This window comes from Mya arenaria, chromosome 8 (genome assembly GCF_026914265.1).
Source record: "Mya arenaria isolate MELC-2E11 chromosome 8, ASM2691426v1".
NCBI classification, from domain to species: Eukaryota; Metazoa; Mollusca; class Bivalvia; order Myida; family Myidae; genus Mya; species Mya arenaria.
This window is the reverse complement of record NC_069129.1, coordinates 73,470,389-73,492,928: the sequence shown is the minus strand read 5'-3', so window position 1 is coordinate 73,492,928 and position 22,540 is coordinate 73,470,389. Positions and strand designations below refer to the sequence as shown.

The following is a 22,540-nucleotide window of genomic DNA, read 5'->3' as shown; positions in this document are numbered from 1 at the left end:
TGAATGCAAAGTGCAATATATGTGTCATAAAAACATTTATATGTTCTGACTGTAAACTTGTTTGTAGAGTTTTGTGCTGTTCTATGTTTCTTGTTTGTGATTTTGTGTTCTATGTCTTTGGCGTTTGCCCATTGCCACTAAACCGGGTTTATGTTTAAACTTTTTGCTACTGAGCATGTTTCTGTAGCTTTTTGCATATATATTGGCAATGAATTGAACATTGTGCACAAATAGTTTCTTGAACGGTTTTAAGTGTTCAGAATTGAGTTTCAATAATATAAAACAAGAACAAAACTGCAATGTAAATATCAATCCAGCAGATCATTGATTGCTTAAAAAGGTTTTATAGCTCCCATTTAACCAATCATAGTCATTTATCTCGCGACACGTAAGAGGTATTCATTGGCCAAATGTTAACCATTCTAAATGTTTTCTGTTTTTAGTTTGAGTTGAAAGCTTTCGTAAAGATAGACCCACGAGTCACCGACGGTTGTTATTGTCTCGTGCATTCCATTTAAATCTGATAATGTATGTTACAATTTCTTGCATTAGAGCAGTACCTATTGTACAGAGAAACATATGTTTTATGAATATCAAAGTCAACGGTATTAAAAGAGTTGGTGTACCAATTAAAGTAGATTTCGGAACATAATTATATATATATATGGTATTCGGAATTCAAATTGCATGACATTTCTTACTCTCTTAATACTTACTCAATGATGTATTCGCCCTTAACGAGACAGAAAACAAATCAAACTACGGAACATAAGGTAATAGCACATAGTAAGGATGGGCCATGAACCATTTCACAAAGTAAAGGTCATCAAGCATTTTCACTTTACAAAAACTATTGTTTGTGTACAGAGTTCAAAACATAGTATTGACAGTAAAATGATAAAAGTAGTGGTATAAATCTTAAAATTCAAATAGCTCACTACATTATATGTTATTCACGTGCTTTGGAAGATTCGTATATATGTTTACTTAGCATACATATTGCAGATATATTTTTTCTGATGACAGTAACTTTACAAATTTAAGCATACTAGGTCGCGTCATTAAGTACAACATTGTCATTTATTTCTTCAAATCATTTAAGTAACAAATTATCAATTTAATTTCGTTTCAAAAATGTAATGAGAACATCAGCATAACATTAGCAACATTTTCATAAACACTTAAAAAACCCATACCTACCTAATATTTACTTAATGTTCGCAAACCAGTTCGGTTTATTTTCTTAATCGCCCAAATATTAATTCGATATCTTAGCTTTAAATATAATGCTGTCTGTTTGATATAGCTTGAACCAAAACTTAACTATTTCATATACAGTGGAAAAACGCCCTAACACTCTATTAACTGCAACGTTGATAGCCGCATTTATCTGATACCAAGTAAAAATTTACAAAATTTAAGATGAATATTTTCTAAACGTTTAGACATACTATCGCAGTAAGTGTTCTAAAGGGAAATAAGTCTCACCTTGTTGCCTTAAAGCTTTTCTTGAGCGAACCTTCAAGTTTGTTATTTCACCCAAAGAAAACACAATTCCATACGCGGACATGCTGCCATGTGCTCTTAATGTGGTAAGAGTGCTAATCAAAATACTAACACTTAAATTACAGAACAGTTATATGAAACATTGAGCATTTCATTATTAATCGATATGTGAAGCATCAATCATGCTGGCATTCGCAATTATGATTGCTATCTAATCACACCATTAAAGCCCTTGTTTCCATTATACACTGCGGATGCATGCAAATGTTAAACACAAAAACAAATGCACAATGCATATTTAAACAAGTATAAAGCTAAGCATATAGAGTACATATTCTTAAAGCATTACATTTCAGTGTAGTTCGCCTACTGCTTTTAGATGTTGTTATTCATTACATATAATTTTTAACGTCAGTAAGATAAGAGAAATAGTCTTCAGAAAGCACAGGTCCAAAGCATGAATTTCTTGTATTAGTATACATTTTAATACAAAATGACACTCCTCATTCTCGACATTTTGGTCATCGCATAGCTAACAAATGACAAAATATTTATTAAATGTTGATAAAATAAGGGTTTGGAACGACATTATTTCTGGAATTGAAAAAAAACGTATCTGCCACTGAAACGAGTAAATAATTATAACGAAAAAATAAAGCATGAGGTATATAAGTCTTAATGCAATACTTAAGTTTCCTTTTCTGTCGTCATTATCCTCTATGTTGATGCAATGTCTCATACAAGTGTCGTCTGTTCTCAATCAATTGATGTGCAATAAAACTAGGGACTGAAACATTGACTTCGCTAAGATTTACTTAAGGAAGAAGATGTATATCTGTGTGAAATACGGATGCATGGTCATTAAAAAAGGAAAATATTGTTTGACTATTATTTCGACACAAAAAAAACTTTTTTCAAGTTTAAAAGATTGCAAAACCCGATTTCATTTGGATAAAGCATAAACTGCTTAAACTTTATTTACATTTACAATGATTTTTTTTTTATTTCAGACAAAAGTAATTTACGAAAGCCTTTTAAGGCCCCTTAAAAACATGTGTTGCTTTTTCAAAACTCGTTATAACGGAAATGGCGGAACATCGACTTTGACACGGTAATAATTTTAATATTGACCTAAACAGTTAGTATGATAACGTCTTTTTCTCGTATGTTATGCCCTCGACAGTCGATATAAACCTTTATTAAAGGATATATTAGTGTTGTTCAGTAGCCCTAGCAGGCTTCTGCAGTAATAAGTTCGCAATTCAATTAAGGAATGAATTGCTGGCTTGATGTCATTATCGGGGTATGAACGCAATTGGGCTGGTCAAAGTGTGTGGAGTCCACGCGTACTTTGACCAGCCCAATTGCGGTCATATCCCCGATAATGACATCAAGCCCGCAATTCATTACTTATATTTACACCAATAGTTCATTATTTCGTTCAATAATTGTTAAAAAAATACTTCATTTCATTTAAGAAAATATTTCAGTAACTCTTTCCTATCCATTCTGTAAATAGAACGACCCGACTGTAACCGGAAGCATTTTTTCAAATGACGTCACAATAACGCGGGAAAAGTTCAGCCACTTGAAATCACTTTTAAACGTAAAATTCAAACACTTAAGGCAATTATTCATTTAAAATTTAAAAACTAATACTTTCTAAAATGTTGATTTATATTTTACGGGACCTGTTGACACAATACAAACAATAACAGTATCAATATTTTTCATGTAGATTGTTATGCAATAAATTGCGATCCGAACATATCCGAAGATGTTGCGTTCATCGATTGATGAACGCAATTGCCGAAAGGCAGTTCATTTAAGGAATGGAGGTTAAGGTGTAAATATTACAAAATGATACCATAAGTGCTGAGGGATGTAATATTGCACTAAATCAACTATCTACGGTTCTGCTGGATATCTATTAAAGAAGTAAAACACATAACGTGCAGCTGTGACAGCCGATTTCAAATAACGATTGACATAAAAAAAATGCTGGTATTGAGTTGACAACATGCATTATAAATCTTAACATGTCGTCTGCTTATAGTATTTGTGGGACATCAGCCATTATCTTCCTTATCTGTCTGATACGAGAAAGAGCATATTTTCTGGAACAGTAGTGATGAAATGCTTCCTCGGATATTCAAGCATTCACACAGTCTTTGTAGGAATGGTAATTATAAAAGTATGCTTTATTACTGATTTCCAACTCATAATAAAAGGTCTTTTATTATGTTTGGGCAAAGAAAAAACATAAATTGAGCTGCAAGAATTTTGCACCATGACACACAATGTGACGTCCATCATGTACCGTAAAACACAAGTAAACGATCATTATGTACAGTGAGGGGCAATGTAACGATCATGATGTACTGTGAAACACAATGAGACGTCCATCATGTGCCGTAAAACACCATGTGACGTCCATTATCTACCGTAAAACACCATTAAATGAGCGCAATGGACCGTGAAAAAAATGTTACGACCATGATGTACCGTGAAACAACATTGTAAGTCGATGATGTCCCTTGATGCACTATGTGGCGAACAGGAATTTTTAGACAAATAACGGATCTTGGTGGTATTCGTGATGTACAATGTACATGTACAGTGCTTATTCAAATTTCAAATATTAATATTTCAAATAGTTTTTTAAAAATTGAATACTATTTGTTTGAATATTACTATGTTTCAAATATGCATATGGTTTTATTATATTTTGAAACAGGGAAAATGTTTAACATTGTCTTCCTAGAGTAAACCTTTAAATTTGATATTTTCGCAAGAGAAAACACAAGGCCTTTTGTACAATTTTGCTCTACAATATCATAGAATGGACAGTTAATGAATAAATGTGCAAGTCCTTATCTTTCATAAAACGCAAAACCACTAGGGTAGTGAACCAGGATCTATTGAACCTCACTCTTATTCATCAAATCTTAATCGTCTTATTTCTAGATTTGACTTCTATCTCATGACACTTATTGCATTTAAACACAATTTAAGTCGTGAAAGCGAAACGATGGGGTCAAACCATAAAGCAGCATATAGGCGTAGGAATACCTTGATACACAAAAAGCATACAATTTTAATTGGTTTATTTTATTTTTGGACAACTATGATGACAATTTTTTTCGAAATATACGACGTTTAATTTTCATATTTAACGACGTTTTGTTTAATTGCCGTACCTTATATTTTGAAGAGCCAACATATTGTTTGTTCATATTAAGGGGTAACGTTATATATGTAGTTTGTCGAGAGATGGCTCAAACTATCCGATTGGATAGACTGAAAACAATTAAACTGTTCGGCTACGGAAAATGACCACACTGCTCTACTACCATACTATATTTTTGTGGAAATCAGGATGTCCCTCGTGTACTTAGATAGTGCGACTTATGCTTAACTTGGAGCAAGTTTAGACAACAATTTAGCATCCTGACAGAAGAGCAAAACAAAGAGTTGTTTGATGATGCCATCGCTTTATTCACATGAACGCAAATCTAATAGTAATTCATCGATATAATTCACGCCTTCTTTCTCTTTCATTTCTTTCTCTTTATTCCCAAAACAACTTATTCTAAGTTAATCAGTTTCATTATTCCTTCAAATATGTTTTTTAAAATACATATTTTAATTTTGTCTTATCTCAATCAATTGTCATAGCTTGTTATATGCTCTATAAGTGAGCCTGTCCGTATTTATTGTTTTCTAAATGTTATCTACCTTAAAAGGCTAGAGTAATGTTTAAACAGGAAAGGTACGTTCTTGTATATTTCTGCCGTTCCAGTTCTGTGTTTATAGTTTGTAATTATGCTGCCACGTAATGTACTTTTACTCATTAAAATGTATTTGACCATACGAATATTTCAACTATATGCATATCAAACATGGAAACTACATTACCTTGATCAACTTCTCGTCTTGAACGTTTCCTTTTCGTAATTTCTCCAATAGAAAAAACAATGTGTTCACTCTCCATTCTTTTACTTTTAACATAATAAAAGAGAACTACAAGAGTCATTTAATTTTGTCCTCACAAGCAAAGCTTTCACGCAATGCTCGGATGGAAGTCTGATCATCTTAGACTAATGACGGACCATACAAAATCGAAGTCATTATTACTTGAGTTATAAGATACTATAATTGAAATATCTATGGCAACTGGTTAATACTGCCAAGCTAAAAATAAACGTTTTGCCTAAGAAATGACACTGTGTTCACAATGTAAATGGCAGCTTGTTGACAGCAGAATCGACATTTCGTATAGTTCACAGCAGAAAAAAACAGCTTGTTCATAGCAGTAATGACTGATGTTCATAAAACACAGCACAAATGTCAGCTTGCTCTCAAAAGACACGACAGCTTGTTGAGAGCAGAAATGATAATTTGTTTACTGCAGAAATGACAGCTTCTTCACAGAAAATGATTTTTTTTCTGGCGAACTCGTTTCTGCAAACATTGAAACGCAGATACATATCCTATACATGTACTTGATGCACATAAATCGTGAAGTGCTCTGTTTGAAATCAATAAACAAACGAAGAGTGTCTTGCTTCAAAACAACCACCAGAGGCTACTTTTATGTCACTACGACATATTGACCACAAGATAGAACACTGACAGGACAATACTATAGATGAAGCTGCCTTTATTTAATAACGCTCGCTCGAACATAGCACTGAAACACGGGACCCTGTTTAACATCCCTCCTGGAAGACGGTTATAAATTCAGGGATTGGTGCGACGGATTAGTTCAGCAACCCTTTATTCTAATTTGTACATTCTATAATACTCAACCGTGTCGTTTTAGATACAAACAAAGATGTAAGTATGATCAGAGATACAATACACTGGATGGTCATCTAACAGGAACCAGAACACTACTTAATGTCAGTGCGGTATTTCATCGCTCACAGGAATACCATTGTCTCTAAGGTCTAGCATTGACTTAAGTGTATGAACATGGTATTTCTTGACGCACTTACTCAATATCAAAAGAACATCCGAAATTGTCTAAGGTCACAGACTAGTAAATAAATCTATATTCTATAGACAATTTACCAATTTGCACACGAAATAACACTGATTTAAAGTGTTTCACTCTCCCTAACACCATATATGTGAAGAAAGTTCAACATTAGTATTAAGGTTTAAACAACGTGAGAAAAAAGTTACGTTTCTTATAAGACAAATGAAATAGTTGTACGTAACCACTGTGTATTCGATAAAGTGAAGACATCTGGAGTAGGCAAACAAACAATGCGGTGAAACTGCAAGCAAAGAAGGTAGATCAAGTATATTCAGCATGTTCAGTATGTTTTTGCAATCACAAACCAATTAGCTTCAAAACTAAAAATATGGAAAGAAGCTAATGGTCTGAGATAATATAACCATGCTTTGATTCACCGTCTTGCGTTAATTAAAAGGAACAAGGCATGTAACAATTTGGCTCTTCCAAAACGGTGTAATTTGACCTTGAACGAATCAAATCCGAATATATCCCAGAATTGTTTTTAAGACGCCTTGCACGTATATGTTTTTCTAGGCAGCAAAATATTTAACCAATACCAAAGTCGAATAACAACAAACATTATTCGTGCCGTATCGTATATAATGAATTCGAACAGCTGTAAGTATTATTACTTAGAATAATTGATTTCCTATGCTTCTATGAGAGGGACAGACACTTTTTTCATTCTTCGGTGTTCAATTACAATTATGTTTCTGTAGGATTCATTTTTATCTAAAGCGTTCCAAATTGGGACTCAATAAAATGAAATAAAATAACATAATTGGAATGCATTTTAAATAACTATCCAGCTTAAAAAAAGTTTTATAGTTCCCATTAAACCACGCATATTCATATACCTCGCGACACGTAAGTGGTATTCATTATTTATAAACTGTCCACCATTTCAAATGTTTGTTGTTCTTTGGCTGAGTTGAGAGCTTCAGTAAACATAGACACAGGTGTCACCGTCGGTGTTTATTAATTTTGTACTCAATCGAAGTCCATCCTTCACTCACATTTAGGTCCTTGCACGCACATAGCTGCATTTACCTGTATGCATTGAACGTCGGAAAAGGCTGAATCTTGTTGTATTGAATTGTGACTCTATTTGTACCTACAATAGCATGTGTACGTCCTACTTAATTTATAAATTGTTATGTCTAATTAACGAGATCCACTTTCCTTGAGGCAAATGAGATTACATGTACTATAATGTGCCTTTGGGATGCAAACATTTATTGAATTTGAAGTTTCTGGCATTTGGCCTCATAAAAGTCGTTTTCGTTTTATTGTTGTGTGAGAATTAAATATTTTAATACATGTGCACGTCCAGCATTAGTTGCAGATTGATGTACATTTCAATTTAACAACAATTTAGTGGCACATCAATCTTTTAGCGCTGGAAAACAAATATGTACATATGTGTGTTTAGATACACTTACACCAATGGAACATCAAAACGCAAATGTCAAAAAGTATTGCTTTTCATCGTAAAATGATGATACTATCATATTCTTATGCTTGGACAAAAATCCCAATGGGCTTTTTTTCCACTCACAAAAAAAGAAAAAAAAAACTAACGTACTAAGCACCTGTTGGAAATGTGTTTAAAGTTGTGTGCATTTTTTATGTTTAGTTGTGCAAGTTTATAATGCAACATATCAAAATACTTGAAATAGCAATGCAACACAACTTAATATTTCGAAGTTTCATATAAAATTGAATGCCTCTCGCATTCCATTTAAATCTGTAAATGTATGTTACAATTTCTTGCCATAGGGCAGTACATATTGAACAGAAAAACATCTGTTCTATGAGTAACAGATCCAGTGGTATTAAAAGAGTACCAATTATAGTAGATTACGGAACATACCAAGATGAATGGCTTCCAATAGGTCAAATTGCATGGCATTCCTTACCCTATTAATGACGTACACTCAATTTATAGAGGAATACACTTACATGAGGTGTACTTCATTAAAGACGTATACTCCCTTAATGAAGTGTATATCCTTTATGAGGAATACACTTCAATGATGTATACTCCTTTTATGAGGTATACTCCCTGAATGGGGAATACACCTTAATGAGGTATACTACCTTAAAGAAGTATACACCCTTAATTAGGTTTAATTGCCTTAATAATGTACAATTCCCGTAATCAGGTTTTCTGTGCACTTAATCAACACAATATCTCCCAATTTGTAAATGGAATTGACATACTTATATTACCCGTACCCGACCATTACAGCCCCGTTTTTATGTAAACATACACCATGTTGTTTTCACCTCGAGAATAGTTTTATTCTGACGCATTCAATTGGTAAATGTTATTTATGAGAACATTATCAAATAGATTATTTTCAAACAGGGAAACAAGTCTTACCTTGCTGTCTTAAAGCCTTTCTTGAGCGGACCTTCAAATTTGTTATTTCCCCCAAAGAAAACACAACTCCATACGCGGACATTTTGCCATTTGATTAAGCACATACTGTGGTAAGAGTACTACACACAACACTCACGCTTGATTTACAGAACAGTTATATGAAACTTCAACATTTCATTATAAATCAATATATGAAGCATCATTCATACGGTAATTGGCGAATATGACTGATATCAAATCACACCATTAAAGCCGTTGTTTCCATTTGATAATGAATCTAAATGTACCGATTTGTGGGAAATAATGTCTCTTTGTCACTGCTATTCTATGAATTATCAAACTGAAATTAAATAAAAATGGATATGACCCAACATAAGTTCGCCAGGATTTTGTATAGGAAACAGAAATGTTTTACTTGTTATAACTTCTGTTTAAAACAAAGGAAACAAAATAAAATAAAAAGACGAATGATGTGGTATTAAACATTAATTTAATACTTAATATTGAAGTGGATACCTATATTTTTCGATGTAAATATAAACATTTTCATATAAAATATCGATTTTTAAATATTCCAAAGCCTTTTAGATCATATAACGTTAAAACACCCATTCATGATTAATAGGGTCTGTCATCCAAAATATAATTGCGTTTGAAGTAAGACCAAAATACTTGTTTAAATGCTAAATCATCATCAACTGTTCATATTTTAATTCTATTTCTATTTAATTATAATCATGACAGGAAATAGTAACACGTAATAGTTGTTTGTTCCTTCATGTTTGGAAAAAAGGAAAAAAACAACAATATTATGTTCGTTTTCATTGGTACTGGCCAAAGCGGCGACGGATGTATGTGCGTCCGTCTGTAAACAATTGCTTGTAAACGCAAAAAGACTTAGGTACCTCTGTTTCGTAATAGTAAAACGGAAATCGTCTTCGATATATTTCTTAAGCTGTAACAAACATGTTTTATACACGTTGGGTACGACTGCAGTTAAATCTACCTGTTTGATTTCGTAAAGAATGAAAAGAAAGTCCTAGTCTGCAAAAGAAAAAGCGTAAACTTGTAGTTAAACAACTAAGTAGCCTTCATTTTCAAATATTATTTAACTTTTTATACAAGAATAAAACTGGGCAATCTAGAGATGTATACTACTCTTGCTTAAAACAGTCAACTATTCTAGTTTTGAATTTACACAAAAATGCTTGACATTCGTTAAATTTACATATTCAATTACATAAGCAAAACCGTATTTACTCAAAAGCTTTTTTACACTAGATATCCAATTGCTCCATTAATACAATCAGATAATACTTGCATATATAAAGTGCGTATTACAATGTTAACACTGTTTACAAAAGTACTTTGAAATGAAATTCTGTAACTGTAATAAATCTATGTACATAAAAAGGTTATCTACCAAGCAGTCTACAAACACATGTAATTTTCCTAACTTTTGACACACGTTTACATTTTTTAAAGGAATTCTTTCATTTTTTTCGACTTAGTATAACCCCAAAGTTGGGAAGCAAAATTTAAAAAAAGGGGCAACAAAAGCATTAAATAGTTGATATCATATCTTATGTTTGAGATCATTAACTTAAAATTTACATAATATCATCAAAAGTTCACTGTTTTTAATCCTTTACAAACTAAATGTTACAAGGTTAGTTAAAAACAGTTCTTAAGTACTGGATTAATGATTTATTAAAGAGGGTTGATTGATTGTTGACAAGAGATAAATAATCCGATGTTTACTAAACTAATACAGTAGTTATATACTGACTAAATGACGGTTCATTCGAAAACCAGCCACATCGACCCATGTATTACTTGGTTATGGGTATAACAATTGTCAGCTTTGCTATTTTGTGAACATAATTAAGCTTCCATTTCTTTTATGATGTTCACCACACTAGATCCGCCGATGCATGATCCGGCCTTGATTTTGTTTAAATTGCTTAAATTTAGCATATAAACACAATAGAGCTTCCACTTATGTCCGATGTTTACTTACTCATACAGTAGTGAGAAGTTGACTTATTTACGGTTCCTTTTTTAAAATCCGAAAGACCCCCCACCCCATGTGTGACTGGGTTATGGCCCATGAAATTGATCAAATTGAAAATCCATGCCAGTAGAGCATGGGCCCTCATATTGCGTGTGGCCTATTGATATGTGATTGTGTAGGCTTTAATGCTCAAATGAGTGTCTGCCAGTTGCTTTTTGGTGTGTGTTCATATAAGTTGAGTAAATTATTCAATTTTAACAAATTTTAAAAACAATTCATTGCCGACATTCAATGCGTGAACTAGACCCTTTTAAAATAACCTCACGTACCTTGTTCTTGGTCCTTCTTTGTCCTCATTCTGATTTTTAGATTGGTAATTTCACTAATGGAAAACACAATATCTTGGTACGCCATTGCGTCAAAGCTTTTCTCACAACAGTATAATTCCTAGTGTCACTATCGTCAGCAAGGTATTAAGTAACATGATTGATTCACGCAGTGGTTGGGTTAAAAGTCTAGTATTTTCTAGAATGAGATAATTTGAAAACCTGGAAGCATGAGTAAGCTACCATTTAAGATGCTTTAATACTCTTATATTGTTAAATTAAATTGTAAAGTCGGGCAACAAGCCTTTTACTGCTATATAATTGTTTCTTAAGAAAAAAGACAAAATATGAACGGCACAAACGCACGCGCATGCACACAACACAAAAACAAACACAATACACCCACGCGCGAACGCGCACGCACGCACGCACGCACAAATCAATTTGTTCGTATTGGTTCTGGTTTATAAAACAATCATCACTATTGAGATAGAACAACTTAATAAAGAAGTCGAAAGGTAACGTTAGGTAACGTTTGCAATTATCCATGAACGTGACGATATTTTATGATACCACAACATGTCTGCCTGTATATGTATACAGATTTTGAACACTAAAAACAATAGCTGTAATTGTATTTACATTAAACTCGGAAAAATAGTTTTGCAGACGCTGGAAATTACCGAGGAATATGATTCTTAAAAGGAATGAAGTTATTCAGGAAATAACCATCTCCCTCTTTTCATGTTCGTTATAAAGTAAATAGTGCTTATGTTCAAGTCAGATTCATTTTTCCATTCCTTGGAAATTGTGACATAAATTGGACGATAAGTGGCCGATATTAGATTTATAGGATGATATAGTGCTTGAATTGAACCCGCATGCAGCTACATGCATTGATATTGGTTTCATGACGAATAAGCAGATAAAAGTTGTCGTTAACTTGAAAATGAGAAAGAAATATTTGACTCTTGCGAGTACAAATGAAAATTGTTCTCCGGTTAAAGTAAAATATAATTAACCATTTATGTGGGGCTATACACATTCTTATGAGGGAACCAAAGGTTTACATACAACCACATGTGGTGATTACCTTGTTTCATGTCCTCAACGATGTTTAATGTGGCCGACCCACAGAAGGGTACTAATATAATGCTTGTTGGAGCTCTGTTTCCTTTGTACCTAAAGAAGTTTAATGTGCAGAAAACGAAAATACTAAACAAATTCATTATGTTTTTTGGCCTTGAAGGATTGCCAAATAGTTCATTTCTCGGCCGATTTCTGTTGAAATTAACCGGCAAATATACAAACTGCAACACTTTTGTTTCTTAAAAGCTTTTCGACGATTAATAGCGTTATTTTAGTAAAATAACAACAGTGAAGCTTTCATTGCAACTAGGAAATGATAATAACAACGTTGAGAACAATTTATATATTAATTGTAGTTACTTCTCTTTGATCAAAATTCAGTTCCTCATGTAATGAATATAACAAAATTTCAGAATATTTATTTGATATAAGTTCTCGGAAAAAAATCTATGAATTGGGAGTGTGTAAAGGGTTTAAGAGGAGAATGCAAAAAGAAAGGAAAAAGAATTTTTTTTTATTTCACACTTCAAAGAACTACATTTCCACTCGTGAAATCACCTACAAATTCACACAAAAATCAACAAATATCCTCTTTGAATAACGCATTTTTGGTCAAAGATTTAACATGTTAGAAATCAGCAATCAATTGCCTTTCAATCGATACCCAAATCATTTAACAGTATGGTTATAAGGGAAGTTGTTATGTGGGTTGGGTTATTTCTGGCCAAGCCGTGTAACATTGCGACAAAAATCGTATCAAAGGTTAAAGTTCATAATTATGGGAAAGAAGGCTTGTGAAGTTCTCTTTTAAAGCTGCACTCTCACAGATTCACCGTTTTGACAACTTTTATGTCTTGAAATGAATTTGCGTTTATATCTGCATACCAGTGATAAAAGTCTGCTGACAAAAGATCAGATCGCAGATTTTCATATTTCCGTCTAAAAATTAATGTTTTATGGCAAAAAAGCGTTCCTAACGGTTTAGGAAAAATGCATTTTATGAACTTAAGTATAAACATCTGCGATATAATTTTTTGTCAGCAGTCTTATATGACTAGTTTCCATGCATGTTCGCATACATTGGCTCGTTCCAAGACAAAAAATAAAACAAGTTGTCAAAACGGTGAATCTATGAGGGTAGCAAATGATTATATCGATTTCAAATAGTTAAAGAACAATCTTTTATTATTTCAAAGACAACGCAATTGTGAAACACTTAATGTCTTAAGCAACGCCGTTCCGAAAATAAAGTCTCCTGAAATGTTTACAAAGTTATAAAAGAACAATCCTGCTGTCTGAATCATACGACAATGTTGTTCCCTTGTTGTTTTTTTCTTTATGAAACGCATATTTTTCGCCAAACGTTTTGAGGTATATCAGTAAATGTAAAAAATGACATATATAAAACAAAAAAACTTAATACATTCACATTTTAGCATCAATTCCATACATTTTAGACTTTAGGTATACCAATAACCACTCATTATATACATTCTAGACTTTTAAGTTTAACAATTAATACCAATAACATACATACAAGACTTTCAAGTATATCAATAAGCACCAATGACATATATGTAAGACTTTAAGGTAAATCAATAGGCAACAAGTTCATACATATCATACTTAAAGGAATACCAATAAACAACAATTTCATACATTTTAGACTTTCAGGTATATCAATAAACAACAATTACATTTATTAAAGACTTGAATGAATATCAATAAACAACAATTTCATACATTTAAGACTTTTAGGTATATCAATAGGCACCAATGACATACATTTCAGACTTGATGTATATCAATCGGTTCATAATAAGACCCGCTTCCGATCTGTACCGCTATAGATGTACTTTACTCTGGGTCGATTGTTTAGAACTTTAATAAAGTTAACAACGTGATAACCGACATTGCTGTTAATTTGGGTGATATAGTTTATAACGTGTTTATATATTTTAATTAAACAAGTACAGCTAAACCGAATGATCATAGCGAATATATTATTGAGAACATGTAGAAGACCTACTTAACCTCATTAAACTGATGCCATGTTAATAACGTAGTATGTAAATAAGATTGATACTTGTGTACAAAAATATAGCTAGCATCTGCCATTCCCCTGTCACCATGCAATGCCATGTATAAATTATGAATGTTATCTAAACGGACACAGCGATGTTGTAATACGACTCAAACGATACTATTTAATCCTGCTTTCTTCTGCGATGTCATATTCGCCCTAGTTGCCCTCTCAAATGTCTTCGTTTTTCAAATAATAATTTGCATATTACAAACATATATAATAAAGTATAATAGAGTATAATACTATTGGATTGGCAATTTGTTTTACGTATTAGATATGAGTTAGAAATACCCTTTTAAATAATACAAAAATTGTATAGGGTAACAAGCCATCAAATATTATAATGGAGAACTTGCATATATGTAGTCAGTATTCGTTGACAAAACCCTTAAGGGCAAGTTTCATTACGGTTATGCCAGACATGTGGTTTCTAGGGTGTTCTATAAAACAAAATGTTAAAATCGTACCTTCATAAACTTAAAACTATAATGAAGGTAAAAATGCAAACACATTCTATCGTGGAATGTCGACCCTGTTTTAACAATTCAAATATGCAGACTCAAAGCCATCGTTCTAACATATACTTCCTTACTTAAATAAACACCCAAATCAAAAAATGAAACAGCAAAAGCGTACATACAGCGATGTCTTCGTCTAACACTGACGATTTCTCCTTCCCCAAAAGGAAGACGTGTTAAAGTCATTTCCATCGTCAAACAAGCTAAAATTCCACGTGTATCTCACTTGTATTTTTAATAAACACGAAGTTAAGCTTTCGAACGTTTAACTAGCACTGTTGTCAAAAACAATGGACAAATACCAGAGTTCACAGTACATGTATTTAGGTAATGAGAGTAATCAAAAAAATAACATTTAATTACAAGGACTGCTGGTAATGATGTGTTGATATGACTAATAAGATTTAAAAAAAATTGGAAAATGCACCTTTTAGTCGGAAAACGAGGACTACCCAGGTTTTATGGAAAATAATGATATTATATATTTACTTTTCTAAGAAAAACATAATTAAAAAAAACAGGGACGTAACTATTCCTTCGATAGAGACATCGCAGACAGTGGTGAAGGTGTTTTGATTTTGAGAGCTTATAAGGGGAGGGGTTACACATTGCTAAATAAAATTCAACAATTTCTTCAAATACATGTATAATTTACTTAACTCTATTTATTCCTAAATCTAGAGCATGGACAATATTTGTATTTATAGCACAATGGCCATAGTCAATAGTGTTAATGATGGGACGGATCCCGATGAGTTGGACAATGCTCGGGATAAGGGTAAACGGTCAAGTACATGCCTTACATTTGTCGGTAGAGTTAGCCAATCCAGTTTTTACGCTAGCAAAAACAAACTGTTGCATTTTTGTCGTACATGAAGTTAATTCCGAGCCATAAAGGGCTCGTAAAATATCATATTAGCAATGCACATTTATGTAACAACGTTTTCCTTAATTAAATTATTACGAATCGTTGTATAACAGGAATTGTACCCAGCAATTACATACTATTTGCCTTTCATTTTAATGCATGTGGAGTCTATCAAACGTGGCTCAGATCGTAATAGATATACTATACATGCCAATTTGTGTTTCATGGCATTGGTGTTTAACAAATATAGGATACCAAGTACCAGGACATAACTGTGTAACACGGATTCTAACAATTCAATGTTTATAAGGCAATGGGTATTCAGGGAATCTGACAAAACACAATACTGTTGTGATCTGGGAACCAGTCACGTTATTTATTTATGATAACCAGTCTAGTAGAAGCTGATGTGGGGAACCAGCTAGCAGGAAACAGACAGACTTTGACTGACCACGACTGAGACCTGACGGACTTATTACTTCTTGACGATCATCTTATATCCATCATCATCCGATACATAGATTCGACGCTAGTGCTCATCTTTATCAGGTATGTTCGTATGGATATTAGTTATTATGTCGGGATCACAATAATGGCGCTGCGACTTAAACTGGTACATTTTACCTGCGTTTAAATTGTTGCCAAAAAGTCTCAATTTTGTGGTTGGCAGCCATCTTGAAAATTTGTGTTTCAAGATTTTCAAATCAGTATATTGTAATTATTTCTCAATGACATGTTGAGAATACATTGGATGTATGTTATATTTATGAATTGCAATTGATTTGGACCAACTTTTGATATTTTGGTCCGTTATTTCAGGATTTAATATTCTGATACTTGTCACTTTGAAATTTATCGGGACAGGCTTCCGTTGTATTTTCAAATTGTAATAATTGCTCAGTGTATTGTTGAAAATACATTGGATTAATGAATTGTGTATAACATGCAATTGAAATAGACCAATTATTGGCCTTTTTATATCATAATTTATAATTTGATATTTGGAAATTTGCCGGGAGATTTTCCGTTGAATATTTCTATTTCATCTAATTTGTTTGCACTAAAAATTGTTTACTGACATATTTTTGATGCATGTCTTGTAGAATTAGAGCGTATTTCATGCATATTACATTCCGACGTTAACCGGAAGTGACGTTTCGTTGACCGGAAGTGGCTTGTTCATCGCCATAAGTTGGGGAATATTCAGCTCTCCTATACCTGAGGGCGCCAGTTGCTGACTTTTGACGGTGAAGTAAGTTAAAGTTTAAACTAAACATCACATCCAAATTGTTGGATATTGAATGTCTGACAAGTTACAAACCATTGTCAGTGAATACTACTCGGTTTCAAATAATATAACTGTCACTGAATACTACTCGGTGTCAAATAAAATAACTGTCACTAAATACTACTTGGTGTCAAAAAGGATTCAAGTTGGGACATAATCATTGTCAATAACTACTTATCTGTGTAAACAAACCAACAGGTGTCCAATACAATTATTGTTTAAAGTAAATTTCCAGTGTTGGAATAGATATTCTAAATTATTGATAATTCTATATAATTAAAATTTTAAAAAATATTGAATTACCAATTACTTGGTCATTGCATTGTGTAAACTGGGGAGAAAGACATTTGCATTGTGCTTGTTATATCTACCGATTATTTGGTAATTATGACCGTTTGAGACAAAACATAACAGTCTAGCAGTACAAGAATATTTTTCAAGGAGAAGTGGACTGTTCCTAAGTTCTTAGGAAACGCGTAGGTATTTTGAAATTGTGACATAACTATAATAGATATTTTGAGATCAACTGAATTACATTGTAATTATTAAGAATTAAAACTATAAAAAAGTGTTCAGTTGTACAATCCATTAATTATTTCCAAAATATTGGAACTAGATTAATAAAAAGTTACTGAGGTATTGATCTTCTTCTGGGAATAAAAACTTATTCCAAGAACTTGGATTTGATCCTTATAATCAGCATCTGATTTAAGTTTGTAAAACCGGTACAAGTTTATAGTTAAAATAAATTCCAATACAATTTGGAGGGGAAAATAAGTAAAATGGCAGAAAGCATAGAAAAAGTTGACTTAAATAATGCGGATTCGGATGAATTGCGTATGTTGCCAGGCATTGGCCCAAAAATAGCATTAAAGATATTAGCAATAAGAGGGGAATGCGGATTGGTAACAAAAGATGACATTAAGGCAATATCTGGTTTGAGGGTAACCCAAGAATTTTGGGATAAAGTGTATTTTGGAGAGACAGGAAAGGGCTTGTGTAAGCAAGCGATAGAGAGTGATGAGGAGGAAGAGGTAGAGGAAAAGTCAGGGGAGGGTGCTTTGCAAGCGCAACGCGTAGCGATGGAGAGAATTACCAATGCTATTGGTACCGCAAATTTACAGGGCCCTCCAGAGCAAAGTAGGGTCATTGAAAAAGACATTACAGATACCTTCCCAAAAGTTCAATTAAATGAACATTCAGGAAATATGGGGGCCACATTACCTCAGACATTTGAACATTATTCCATGGCAAACCAGAACTTGTTACCACCAATGCAACTACCAAACCAATCCCATATGTCAATGCAGCCACCTACTACATACCAATCTCAGCCACCAATGCAAATACCGAACCAATCCCATATGTCAATGCAGCCACCTAATACATACCAATCTCAGCCACCAATGCAAACATCGAATCCCTATCAATCTTATCCACCAATGCAATCAACTCTTCCATATCAAATGGGTGCATTCCCAAACATGCAACCACCTTGGATGTATCAATATCCTATGCACCCATACATGATGCACCCCCAATTGCAACAGGGTGGGGGAATGAACGGCATGTTTCCAGGCTATATGGGGTATCAACCAGGGTATCAAGGTATACCACATACCAGTTTTGATAGGGAGGGTTTGAAAACCGAGCAAATTACTCCTACTCATACTCCAAGTAACTTTCAGGGAAGGGGGTTACCATTTGGAGAAATGGCAAATAATTATCCAAACCCGATTCCGGGTAGGTTCAAAGAGGATAATGGGGGAAGTGTTCCAAAATTTACTCTTGGACGGGAGTTGTCCCAATTTGATGAATTTGGGGGGCTAGGGGCGAAACAAAAAGGGCCCGGTGCCACAAAGACTATTTTCAGGGAGGAGGAGGTAGAGAAAAAATCTCTAGGGCGGGAGTCCCAGTTTGATGATTTGGGTGGGTATGGATTTAGACAAAGGGGACCTAGACCCACAAAAAGAAAGGAAGAAAGTGATAAGGGGTTCCAACATTTGCCCAAGAACATATCCTTTGATGGAAATAGCAGTTGGCAAGCATTTTATACAAAATTTACAAAGTATATGATAAGGGGAAAATGGACAGATGAAGAGAAGTTGGACTATCTCTGTCTGAGTCTCACGGGCAAAGCAAGCGAGTTCTACACTATTCATACCAAGAATGGTGAGTTACCATTTCAGATGATGGTAGAGAAATTATCAAGTAGGTTCGGTTATAAAGAATTAACTGACACAGCTATGGTAACTTTCTCTAGTGCAGAACAGATGGAAGAAGAACCATTAGATGATTGGACAGATAGAGTCCTGACACTGGCGGGTATGGCATTTCGGGAACTTCCCGAACAATACATGACAAAACAGTCCATACTGCGTTTTTGTTTAGGCGCCCAAGATCAAATATCTGGGGAAAGCGTAATAAGGGATAGGCCAGTGACTATTGCACAAGCATTAGACAAAATGAAGTGGGCAATGCACACTCGTAGCCTAATGTATCGAAAACCTAAAACAGTTAAAAAGGTATCAGAAGAGAAAAAAATAGCGGAAATTTCTCGTACATCCCGAAGCGAAATGCTTGAGAATCGGGTGTCCAGATTGGAAGAAAAAATGGACAAGCTCATAGGTAAGATTGATCAAATTTTAGACACAAAACAATCTACCAGGCGATCTGAATCAATGTCACCAAACAGAAGTCCAGTGCGATGTTATCATTGCAATCAAAAGGGACATATACGGCCTGATTGTCCGCAGAAAAGGAGGGAAAGATCTCCCTCACCATCATTCCGCTCGACGTCTACTGGTAAGAGATGTTTTGAATGCGGAAAATCAGGACATTTTCAATCTGATTGTCCTGAAAAGCAACAGGTTAAGGTAAAAACAAAAAATGAAAAGAAAGTAAACTTTGTCGAGAGTGATTTAAACGACAGCGGGTCGGAGTAGAAGGCCAAACTACGACCCATGAGATTCATAGTGGCCAAAAGCCTGTACCAACTATTTTTATTGGACAAGTTCGTTCTGATTCCATGTTCAGAATTCCAATTTCAGTTCAGGGAGTAAACATTGAGGCAGTAATAGATACTGCTGCTGAGGTCACTTTGCTTTCTGATCATATGTTTAAAAAATTAACTGGTAATATTCCGATTTTGCGGAAGGTCACTATGAACACGGCGGGTAGAGATCTGAAAATGCAGGGAGCAGTTATAGGTCCAGTTAAGATAGGGTTAGGTGATAATGAATTTGATGAACAAATTTATGTCGCACCAATAGAAGATGATATGTTGCTGGGGTTAGATTTCATGAAAAAACATCAAGTCTTGATAAATATTCCATTGTCCTACATTTTAGTAAGTGGTCAAAAGATCCAAATGAAGGAGCATTTTGAAAAAGAGGTTGCTATAGTTAAAGTAACAGTTAAAAAGAATACTGTCATACCACCACAAACAATCGTCAATGTTAAGTGTGATGTAAAGGGATCTTTAAATACATTTAATATCGAACCAATAAATCATGAAAGATTACTTATTCCTGAGACCATTTATTCAAATGTCAAACAGGTAAAATTGGCGGTGGTAAATCTAACAGACAGTCATGTGAAATTGAAGAAAAATTTTCATATAGGTAATGCTGAGGAAGTTCAGGTGCTGCCAAAAATACCTGATGAAATTTCGGGTCAGCATATATTCCAAGTTAATTTGGATTCAAGTAAAGATCTAAGTAAAAAACACTTGCCTGAACATTTGCAGGATTTATTCAATAGATCAAAAGTAGAGTTAAAAGAGGGGGAGCAACAACAATTACTCAAATTACTTATTGAGTTTCAAGATGTGTTTGCGGAATCAGAGTATGATCTTGGTAATTTTACGGAAATTGAACATTCTATTAATACAGGAAATGCACCCGCGGTAAGACAAAAAATGAGGCGAACACCGGTCTCATTTGCTAATGAGGAGGAAGAACATTTAAGGAAAATGGAAAACATAGGGGTTATACAACCCTCAATTTCCGAGTGGTGTTCAGCACCAGTTCTGATTCGGAAAAGAGATGGTAATGTCAGATGGTGCATTGATTATAGGGGCCTGAATGCTGTCACAGTTAAGGATGTCTATCCATTACCGCTATTGGAAGACTGTATAGACATGCTTGCTGGACAGAAATTCTTTAGTAAACTGGATGCAAATTCGGCTTATTGGCAAATAAGGGTTAAGGAAGAAGATAGGAAAAAGACAGCTTTCATTACCAAATTTGGTACCTATGAATTCTTACGAATGCCATTTGGGTTATGTAATGCGCCATCAACATTTTCTAGGGCGCTGAATCTGGTTCTGCGGGGCCTGAACTGGAAAACACTTTTGTCATTTTTGGATGACATCATGCCAATGGGGGAAACCTTTTCCAAACATTTGGAGGTCTTGCGCGAAGTATTTGTAAGGTTCCGTACTTACCAATTAAAACTGAAACCTAACAAATGTGTACTTTGTCAACCAAAGGTAGAATTTCTGGGTAGGTGGGTTGGACCTGAAGGATTACAGGTAACGGAAGAAAATATCAGGGCTTTACTTGAATGGCCTGATTTAAAGAACACGAAAGATGTGGAAAGATTTCAAGGGTTAGTAAATTATCATCGAATGTTCATAAAGGAATTTGCACACAAGGCAAAACCATTATATGAGCTTACAGGAAAAAACGTATTTTGTTGGGAGAAAAAACATCAAGATGCGTTTGATAATTTGAAAACCGCTTTGACGGTTGCTCCAGTTTTGGGTTTACCCAATCAATCTGACTCATTTGTGTTAGATACTGATGCTAGTTGCCAAGCCATTGGTGGGGTCCTTAACCAAATACAACAGGGGGAAGAACGTGTAATTGCGTATGCCTCTTTTGCTATGACTAAGGAACAGCAGCGTTATTGTACAACTAGACAAGAACTGTTGGCTGTTATACGAATGACAAGACATTTCAGACACTATCTGTTAGGGCGTAGATTCACTCTAAGAACAGATCATAATAGTCTTACTTGGCTTTTGCGATTCAAAGAAACTCAAGGGCAAATTGCCCGTTGGTTAGAGGAATTGAGTTACTATGATATGGAAATTGTTCATAGACCAGGCAACAAACACGGAAATGCGGACGCATTGTCAAGAATGCCAAGGGAGGAAATGTGTGACCATTACAGGTTGGGATCCAAGCTTGGGGAACTACCCTGTAATGGTTGTCCCTATTGTCAAAGACTAGAAAAGACCTGGGGAACTTTTGTTGAAGAGGTTGATGAAGCTGTACCGTTATCTAAAGTACAAGAGATCAAATTGACCCCAACCAAATTGTGGGATCTGAAAGCTGAAGTTGTTAAACAAGAACAAATAAAAGATAACGATTTAAAAGTTCTGAGATTATGGTTGGTGGAAAAATCAGCACCAACAGAGGGTGCTAT

General features: G+C 34.2%; 1 protein-coding gene across 2 annotated transcripts in view; it reads right to left on the bottom strand.

The window, feature by feature from the left end:
• LOC128242890 (short transient receptor potential channel 7-like) overlaps window positions 1–22,540 on the bottom strand; it is a 279,075-nt gene that overhangs the window by 245,796 nt on the left and 10,739 nt on the right. Inside the window, exon 1 of one of the 2 annotated variants that reach the window (XM_052960295.1) lies at window positions 1,489–1,819. The exons of the other annotated variant lie outside the window; for it this stretch is intronic. Within the exon in view, the coding sequence (XP_052816255.1) occupies window positions 1,489–1,570 (82 nt within the window). The 5' untranslated portion in view covers window positions 1,571–1,819. Of the gene's footprint in view, window positions 1–1,488; window positions 1,820–22,540 lie in introns of those variants that run through there. 2 annotated transcript variants of the gene reach the window in all.